General features: G+C 46.8%; 1 protein-coding gene across 1 annotated transcript in view; it reads right to left on the minus strand.

Annotated features, from left to right (window-relative positions):
• Positions 1-5,720, minus strand: part of LOC139173549 (neuronal acetylcholine receptor subunit alpha-7) — a 50,614-nt gene extending 44,894 nt beyond the window's left edge. The window contains exons 1-2 of the mRNA XM_070763500.1: positions 5,620-5,720; positions 2,345-2,484 (exon numbers count right to left, since the gene is read on the minus strand). Of these exons, the coding sequence (XP_070619601.1) occupies positions 2,345-2,484; positions 5,620-5,677 (198 nt within the window). The 5' untranslated portion in view covers positions 5,678-5,720. The remainder of the gene's footprint in view (positions 1-2,344; positions 2,485-5,619) is intronic.
• Positions 5,721-9,619: the final 3,899 nt, after the last annotated feature.

Raw genomic sequence — 9,619 nt, forward strand, 5'->3', positions numbered from 1 at the left:
CAGAGCAGAAGCTACGTAGGATTAATTATGGGTAAATTCATTCGGTTGGAACCAAAACATGATCAACGAGCTTCTGGCATTTATTTCCTGACCTGGACTATCTCGAAGGGCTGTATAATGTCCAGAAGCCACAAAAGACTTCTTGGACTTGAAAAGCAGAGAAAGAAACATAGATTTGATCTATCCTTGGATCAATTTATATAAGGTCCAGCCTTGAATGATATGTATGTATGTGATTTTTTAGCTGTTTTTTCCCCTTAATCTTTTATGGTGTTTTTAAATGTATTTTATATCCTGTTATAAGCCGCCCAGAGTCCTTTGGAAGTTGGAAATACAATAAATGAATAAATATCCCATTTCAATGGGGTATAATAGGGAGTCAGTTTGATGTAATGGTTCAGGCTTGAAACCAGTTGACTGTGAGTTTGAGTCTTGCCTTGGGCAGAAAGCAAAGTGACCTTGAGCCAGTCCTTTTGTCTCAGCCCTAGGAAGGAGGCAATGGCCAGTCACGTCTGAAAAACCTTGCCAAGAAAATTGGAGGGACTTATCTAAGCAGTTGAGCACGAGTCAACAGAAATAAAACAGATAAGAGGGAGGGAAGAAGGAAAGGAGGAGAGAGAGAAAGGGAGAAGGGAGGGAGGAAGATGTGAAAGGGAGAAGGAAAAAAGTTGAGAAAGGGGGAAGGGAGGGAGGGAGGGAAATTGGAAAGAAGAAAGGAAGGAAGGAAAGAAGGAAGGAAGGAAGGAAGGAGGGAGGAAGCAAACAAGCAAGATGAGAAAGGGAGAAGGAAGGAAGATGAGAAAAGGGGAAGGAAGGAAGTTGAGAAAGGGAGAAGGAAGGAAGGAAGCAAGGAAGGAAAGAAAGAAAGAAAGAAAGAAAGAAAGAGCCTAATCAGGCTAACTGTACCTATGCCAATGAGATAGAATTCCAGTCAGCCCTGAAAGCTTCATTTGCCAACTTCAAAGAGCTGACATGACAGAATTCAAAAGCTGTAATTGGCAACCTCCAACGGCCTGCTAAGTGAATAGATCACAGCTGGCTCAGCCCATGCGCTGCCATCCCTGGGCCACATCGCAAGTCACCCCAAAGCTGACTGGCCCTTGAGGCATCGTGGCTCAGCACTGCTCTCAACCAGCTGTCAAGACGCCTAAAAATTTAACCATCGGCTCTCGCATTAAAGCAATGGACTCTTGCATGCAAAGCCCAACATACAGTGGTCCCTCTACTTATGAACTTAATTTGTTCTGTGACCAGGTTCTTAAGTAGAAAAGTTTGTAAGAAGCAGCAATTTTTCCTATAGGAATCAATGTAAAAGCAAATAATGTGTGCGATTGGGGAAACCACAGGGAGGGTGGAGGCCCTATTTTCTCCCAGGAGATTCCTAGAGAGGCCCCACGGAGGCTTCTCCCCACCTTTTCCGGCCCTGTTTCCTCCCAGGAGATTCCTAGAAAGGCCCCACAGAGGCTTCTCCCTGCCTTTTCCGGTTCTGTTTCCTCCCAGGAGATTCCTAGAAAGGCCCCACGGAGGCTTCTCTCTGCCTTTTCCGGTTCTGTTTCCTCCTAGGAGATTCCTAGAGAGGCCCCACGGAGGCTTCTCCCCACCCTTTCCGGCCCTGTTTCCTCCCAGGAGATTCCTAGAAAGGCCCCACAGAGGCTTCTCCCTGCCTTTTCCGATTCTGTTTCCTCCCAGGAGATTCCTAGAAAGGCCCCACGGAGGCTTCTCTCTGCCTTTTCCGGTTCTGTTTCCTCCTAGGAGATTCCTAGAGAGGCCCCACGGAGGCTTCTCCCCACCCTTTCCGGCCCTGTTTCCTCCCAGGAGATTCCTAGAAAGGCCCCACAGAGGCTTCTCCCTGCCTTTTCCGGTTCTGTTTCCTCCTAGGAGATTCCTAGAAAGGCCCCACGGAGGCTTCTCTCTGCCTTTTCCGGTTCTGTTTCCTCCTAGGAGATTCCTAGAGAGGCCCCACGGAGGCTTCTCTCTGCCTTTTCCAGTTCTGTTTCCTCCAGGAGATTCCTAGAGAGGCCCCACGGAGGCTTCTCCCTGCCTTTTCCGGTTACAGTTTCAGAGGCTCGGGTTTGTAAGTGGAAAATGGTTCTTGAGAAGAGGCAAAAAACCCTTGAACACCCAGTTCTTATCTAGAAAAGTTTATAAGGAGGAGCGTCCTTAGGTAGAGGTATTACTGTACACTGGTAATCTTTGATTAGCTCCCACCAAACCGACATAGAGGAAGATACAGATCATGGCTCATGCCAATTCTCAACCCTCCCAAGCGGAGAAACTGGGTGTCCGTCATGCTGCCATTGTGGGCAGAGGAAGAAAAGGCCCTGCGGAACCAAAGAGCTCTTACCACATCCATGATTTGTCGGAGACTAAGGCTGAAAGAGACGGTGAGAGGCTGAGAATCATTTGCCACTGGCCTTTCCAAGGGGTTGTAATTCTTCAGCAGCTCCCGGTAAAGTTTTCGCTGGTATTCCCCTTGCAAGCTCACTGGAAGAGAAGAAAGAGACATCGTTGGAAAGGTCCAAAGTCAGGATCATCTGGCATAGCTTAGGGGGTGGACATAAAAATGGAAACACCTTGAAAATCCAGATTTGGAATCCAGATTTGTGAAGCCCCATGTAGAGAGCATTACAGTAGTCGAGCCTATTAAAATCAATCGCACCCATTTGTACAACAACCATACAATCATTTGTCGCCAGGGGCTAAGATCTAATCGCCCCAAAGCCTGGCGGCATAAGTGAGTCTTAAGACTCTTGCGAAAGGCGAGGAGGGTGGGGGCAATACGAATCTCTGGGGGGAGTTGATTCCAGAGGGCCGGGGCCCCCACAGAGAAGGCTCTTCCCCAAGCGACGCTGTCTAGTTGACGGGACCTGGAGAAGGCCAACTCTGTGGGACCTCACCGGTCGCTGGGATTCATGCGGCATATTGCTATATTCATATTTATTTCTACAAAGCTAAAGGTTTTATACAAACTTCCCCTTTTCACACCTCACTAACCTTCATAAAACCCCTTGCTTACTGGAACACTGCTAAGAATAGTGTCGTAAGCAGAAAGTATCAGATGGTGTAAGATACGGTTATATGCTGCCCGTTTGAACCTAGATTTTCCTGTGTACGTGATTTGTATCTGTGAATTTAGAAACGTAGAAACATAGAAGATTGACTGCAGAAAAAGGCCTCCTAAAGAGGCCTCCTGGCCCATCTAGTCTGCCCTTATGCTATTTCCTGTATTTTGCGACATAGGTGGGTCTTAAGTAATTTACTAAAGACAAGGAGGGTGGGGCAGTTCTAATCTCTGGGGGGAGTTGATTCCAGAGGGCCGGGGCCGCCACAGAGAAGGCCTGCCTACCTACCTACCTACCTACCTACTACCTGTTTATCTGTCTTTCTGTCTATCTAGCTAGCTAGCTAGGTATCTAGCTATAATCTAGCTATCTATCTACCTACCACCTAACTATCTGTTTATCTCTGTCTGTCTGTCTGTCTGTCTGTCTGTCTGTCTGTCTGTCTGTCTATCTGTCTACCTGTCTACCTATCTGTTTATCTATCTATCTATCTATCTATCTACCTACCTACCTATCTACCTATCTATCTCATCCATCCATCCAATATATATAGAAATCAGGGGTATTAAAAACAGCTGCCACGATCTAGCCAGATAAGCACAAATTAAAAAAAGAACACACAGTACTTTTCCCATCATAAAAACTTGCTGGAAACTCTTTGCAAATCATTTCTGAAAATTGGCTTGATGGGATACTTTAAAAAAAAAAAAGCAATTTTTTTATTCTTTCTAATTAACTTAAGAGCCATAAGTATAATGGTGGTGTTTTTATTATATATATATATATTTGCAAGCCAACTCAGAAGCCCTGGTGAGTCCAAAGCAAGTTACATAAGCACGCCTGAAACCACAGCAGCTGGACTCTTACTCAGAGGTCCCACCCCAGCCTGGCTTGTGAGGGAACCGAATTTTAAACATCTGGGGAGGGAAAGGTTTAGCAAACCCCCCCAATTTATCCAGGGAAGACAAAAGGACTTGCCAAGTTTCACAGCTCACTTGTCCACTTCCCAGGATTTAGACCCACGTTTTCTAGGCATAGTTATTTCCTCAGTATTAGTAAATAGGAATGGCTGGCCTTGTAGGTGTGATAATAGTAGGGAAACTACACCTTCGAAAGACCATTGAAAGTGTGGAAGCTAAGCATGCTTCCTTGAGATTGTGCACATATAGGCTTGAATATCTAATCGACCCCAACTTTTTTATTTGTTCATTTATTTTGTCCAATACAAATTGAAAGTTAAAGAGAATAAAAACGTGTAGTAGTAAATATCAGGGAAATGATAGAAGAAAAGATATGAGAATAGAATACGACAATGAAGAATAGAGGAAAAGATATATGAATGGAAAAAAAGATACATACCTACCTGTTTATCTATCTATCTACCTACCTACCTGGTTATGTATATATGTATCTCTCTACCTACCTACCTACCTACCTACCTACCCACCTGTTTATCTATCTATCTATATATCTATTTATCTATCTATCTATATCTGCCTGCCTACCTACCTACCTACCTGGTTATGTATATATGTATCTCTCTACCTACCTACCACCTGTTTATCTATCTATCTCTATCTACCTACCTACCTACCTGTTCATCTATCTATCTATCATCTACCTACCTGGTTATGTATATATGTATCTCTCTACCTACCTACCTACCCACCTGTTTATCTATCTATCTATATCTACCTACCTACCTACCTGGTTATGTATATATGTATCTCTCTACCTACCTACCCACCTGTTTATCTATCTATATCTACCTACCTAACTACCTACCTACCTGTTCATCTATCTATCTATCATCTACCTACCTGTTTATCTATCTATCTATCTATCTATCTATCATCTACCTACCTGTTTATCTATCTATCTATCTATCTATCTATCTATCTATCTATCTATCTATCTATCTATCTCTGGAGAGGGGCGGCATACAAATCTAATAAATAAATAAAATAAATAAACATCTATCTTCTATCTATCTAATCATTGCTAGATGTATATCTAATCAACTGCTACTTGAATCCAGTTTTCTGGATTGTGTACCCTCCCCCACTTTCAGACCTCCAGTGTATTTAACACAGACTCTGTGTTAAACTGCTTGTTGAATCAACCGCAAGTCGCTGGATTCACACAACTTCAAGCAGCGTTGGCCCAACCCAGTGAGTAGAGTTTGTGCAGCAGGCTAAGCTGAGAACCAACCAACCAACCCCATGATGGCAGCGTGCAAACTCCATCGGAGGGTCCCCCCAATGATCAGGGGGGGCTTGTAGGGAGGAAACCCTAAAGTCAACGGATACGACACAAGCAACATTTTAGTTCTCATGAGTTGCTCCTCCCTTCGTGCCGATTTTAGAGGGTCGGGCGACCTGCCTCCCTGCGTAAAGACCCTCCCTCCAAATGCTGGAGTGCTTCAACCGCCGCTTAAGGAAAGCAAAAATCGGGGGCGAAAGGGGGCATTCTTGACATGCTCAGAGGCTCTCTTTCCTCCCCCAGACCTTAAGGGGGGGGAGGCAAGGCTGCGGAGTCCCGGAGCCCCCCAACTCACCGCGCACGAGTCCTCCGGCCAGGATCAGCACCACGGACAGCGGCGCCCGGAGCCCCATCCTGCCCAGCCAGCCGGGCGCGCTGGGCAAAGTTGGCGGAGGCGCAAGGCCGGCGGGGAAGCGCCCGGGGGATCCCGCGCAACCGGGGAGCCCCGCCGGGGGGAGGCTCGGCTTCTGCTGCTTCTTCTGCGGGGTCTCCTGCCGCCGCCGCCTCGGAGACAGACGCCGCCTGGCCCGCCTCTCCGCCCGGCGCCCGCCCGCCCACCTGCCCGCCCGATCGGCTGAGCCTCGCCACTCCGCCGTTCCCACGTGACGGGCTTCCCTCCTTCCCCGCGTCAGGAGCCCCGGTGGCTGCTGCTGCTGCTGCTGAGGCTGCTGCCGAAGACTGCAGCTCCCCGGACTGAGCAGGCTTTATGTAGAGCGGCGGGATCCCCCCCCCCTTTTCCTCCTCCTCTTCCTCCCCTCCTCCCCCTCCTCCTCTTCCTCTCTTCCTCTTCCCCCTTCTCCTTCTCTTCCTATTCCTCCTGCCCTCCTCTTCCTCCTTCTCCCTCTTCTTCCTTCCCCCCTCCTCCTCCTCCCCTTATCCTCCTATTCCTCCTCTCCTTCTCCCTCTCCTCCTCTACCTCCTTCTCCCTTCTCTTCTCCCTTCCCTTCCTCCTCTCCCTCTTCTCCTCCTTCTCTCCCTCCTCCTCCTCTTCCTCCCCTTCTCCTCCTCTTCCTCCTCGTCTGCTCCTCTCCCTCTTCCTCCTCCTCTCCTCCCCCTCCTTCCTGGCACAGCGGCGGGCCCAGCCTCGCTCCGTCCCGACCCGGAGACCGCCAGCCGGGCGGCAGGAGACAGCGATCCCCCGTCCCCCAACCGCCCTTCCCTCTGCCTGCTCGCGAGAAAGCGCTTGGCGACAGGAAAGCAGGAAGCCCCAGATCCAGGCTCGCTCGTAAGGAAGGGGGGGCAGGAGGGTCGGCAATTGGAGATCGAGAGGGCTGAGCTGCACCCCTAAAATTGGGGGTGGGAAACCGGTTTTTTGGAATCGATGGAGGAAATCCCGACAGTCTGATCCTCCACTTTGACCGCCAAAGGGTTGGTGTCACACACTCACCCGCCCCCCAACCAGACATGGACTCGTTGTCCATCCTACACACAAGGCCATTCATGTGCTCAGAGGCACTCTTGGATGTTTCTCCCCTGGAGGTATGGAAGAGGTGATGGGTCCCCCACAAGCCAACCATGTTTGGTAAGGGTTAACATTTTCCTTGTCTGTCTAAGAAGTTTCGAAGGGCTGAGAAGAAGCCAGCTAGATGGGATCAAAGCCCTCCGAATCCCGGATTCCGGTTTAACACAATCGCACGTTCACACAAACACAGCAAAGAGGGACCAAAAACCACTCAAACAGGACAAAGAAGGACTTGTCGCGATGGGTCTTCTCTTCTCGGTTATGTGCAACAGAGTTGTGCGGAAGAGATGTGCCCTCTTCAAATCTAAGCCAACTGATTGATTTGATCCAATCTGGCTTCTGGAACCGATTCCCCCAAAAAGTCTTTTTAGCACAATCTTGGCGCATCCAACTCCCTTCCTGGATTCTAACTCCATGACAGATATTGATGGCTCCTTTCTTCACACTCAACTTCTTCTGTGCCTAATAGCTGACTCCAGCTGACGTGGTTGGGTCCCATCTTTGCAGATCGAGAATCGATTTAGGAGAATCACGTTTGGCTCCTTCCTCTTCTTCCTTCCAAGGTGAATTTGACCTTGGCCTTTTCCAAGCCACCCAAGCAGGAGGTCATCTCTACTTCTGGTGGTACCAAATTCTTCATAAGAGTCATGATATAGATCAGTGATGGTGAACCTTTTTTTTCCTCGGGTACCAAAAGAGTGTGGCGTGCACTGTTACACATGCACAAGTGCCATACCCACAACTCAACACCTGGGGAAGGCAAAAACAGCTTTCCACACACCCCGGAGGCCCTCTGGAGCCTGTTTCCCAACTTCTGGTGGGCCCAGTAGGCTCGTGTTTCGCCCTCCCCAGGCTCCAAAGGCTTCCCTGGAGCCGAGGGAGGGTAAAACTGATCTCCCCCACCCCTCCTGGAGGCTCTTTGGAAGCCAAAAATGCCCTCCCAGGGCCCCTTTGCGAGCCAAAAATCAGCTGGCTGGCACATACATCCACGTTGGAGCTGAGCTAGGGCAACGGCTCGCCTGCCAGCAGATATGGTTCTGTGTGCCACCAGTGGCACCCATGCCATAGGTTTGCCACCACTGATATAGATGCATACTTATTGGAAGAAGGAAGACAGGATCTTAATTTTTTCATGGTCTGGTTTCAGCTGTCAACTGGATGTTTGGTGCAATGGTCAAGGGGCTGGATTAGGAGACTACATAGATGGAGTTCATGAAGTCTTTCCTGATAGGTTTTGTGCTGAAGACCTTCCACCATTTTTGTGGCCCGTCTTTGGACCCGTTCAATTTTATCCATCTCTTTTTGTAGGTGAGGTCTCCAGAACTGGACACAGTATTATTCCAAACGGGGTCTCACCAGCGCTCTATACAGCGGGATCACCATCTCCCTCCTCCTGCTTGTTATACCTCTAGCTATGCAGCCAAGCATTCTACTCGCTTTAGTAGCATTTAAGGAGGGTCAGCACTGTCAAAATATGCTCATCCACCCCCCAAAAAAGTTTCTGCCCTTCACCATCCAAGGACGGTCATCGCTGCCGTTCTGTGCTTCGAAAAAAGAACATCTTCATCTAATGCTCTGTTCATATAATGCAAAGAGATGGCTTCATTTATCCTTAAAATATAGTCAGGCTTGGAGGCCGTTCGGGGGGGTGCGACTTCGGGCATCGGGAAGCGTGCCCACCGACCGGTTCCGAGACATAGATCTTGCTTTAAAGCAACTGTCAAGGCCAGGTTTTGGGAAGCAGGAGGGATCTTTTATTCATTCAAATTAGCATCTGTGGGATATTTTACAGTTCGCTAAGCTGCAACATAGAGGAGAGCCACATTTTCAGCAAAACAATTAGGCTGTCATCTTTAAATCATAAATTCCAAGTAATTAGGGCTCAGAAACAAAGGAGGAAACTCGTGGACTGTTGGCTGAAGCTGTTCTTAAGGTGCTGGCTGGTTTTAAAGTGCAGAGAAGAGCGACAAAGAGGATTGACGGGCGGCATACAAATTTAATAAATGAATGAATGAATGAATGAATGAATGAATGAATGAATGAATAAATAAATAAATAAATAAGTAAGTAAATAAAAAAGTAAGTAAATAAATAAGTAAGTAAATAAATAAATAAATAAAAAGTAAGTAAGTAAATAAATAAATAAATAAATAAATAAGTAAATAAGTAAATAAATAAATAAATAAATAAATAAGCAAGTAAGTAAGTAAATAAATAAATAAATAAAAAAGTGAGTAAATAAATAAATAAATAAATAAAAAAGTAAGTGAGTAAATAAATAAATAAGTAAGTAAGTTAGTAAGTAAGTAAGTTAGTTAGTTAGTAAGTAAGTAAGTAAATAAGTAAGTAAACAAGTAAATAAATAAATAAATAAATGAATGAAGGAAGGAAGGAAGGAAGGAAGGAAGGAAGGAAGGAAGGAAGGAAGGAAGGAAGGAAGGGACTGGGGATTAAAACATAGGAAGAACAGTTGCAAGAATAGGGCTTGGCTAATTTAATGAAAAGAATGACGAAGGGGGACATGATAGCAGTCTTCCAATATCTCAGGAGTTGCCACAAAGAAGAGGGAGTCAAGCTAGTCTCCAAAGCACCTGAGGGTAGAACAAGAAGCAATGGGTGGAAACTAAACAAGGAGAGAAGCAAGTTAGAACTAAGGATAAATTTCCTGACAGTTAGAACAATTAATCAGCTTGCTTCCAGTAGTTGTGAATGCCAACAACACTAGAAGTTTTTAAGAAGATGTCGGATAACCATCTGTCTGAATTAGTGTAGCACCTCATGCCTAAGTAGGGGGTTGGACTAGAAGACCTCCAAGGTCCCTTCCAACTCTGTT

The sequence above is a fragment of the Erythrolamprus reginae genome, chromosome 10 (assembly GCF_031021105.1).
Source record: "Erythrolamprus reginae isolate rEryReg1 chromosome 10, rEryReg1.hap1, whole genome shotgun sequence".
NCBI lineage: Eukaryota > Metazoa > Chordata > Lepidosauria > Squamata > Dipsadidae > Erythrolamprus > Erythrolamprus reginae.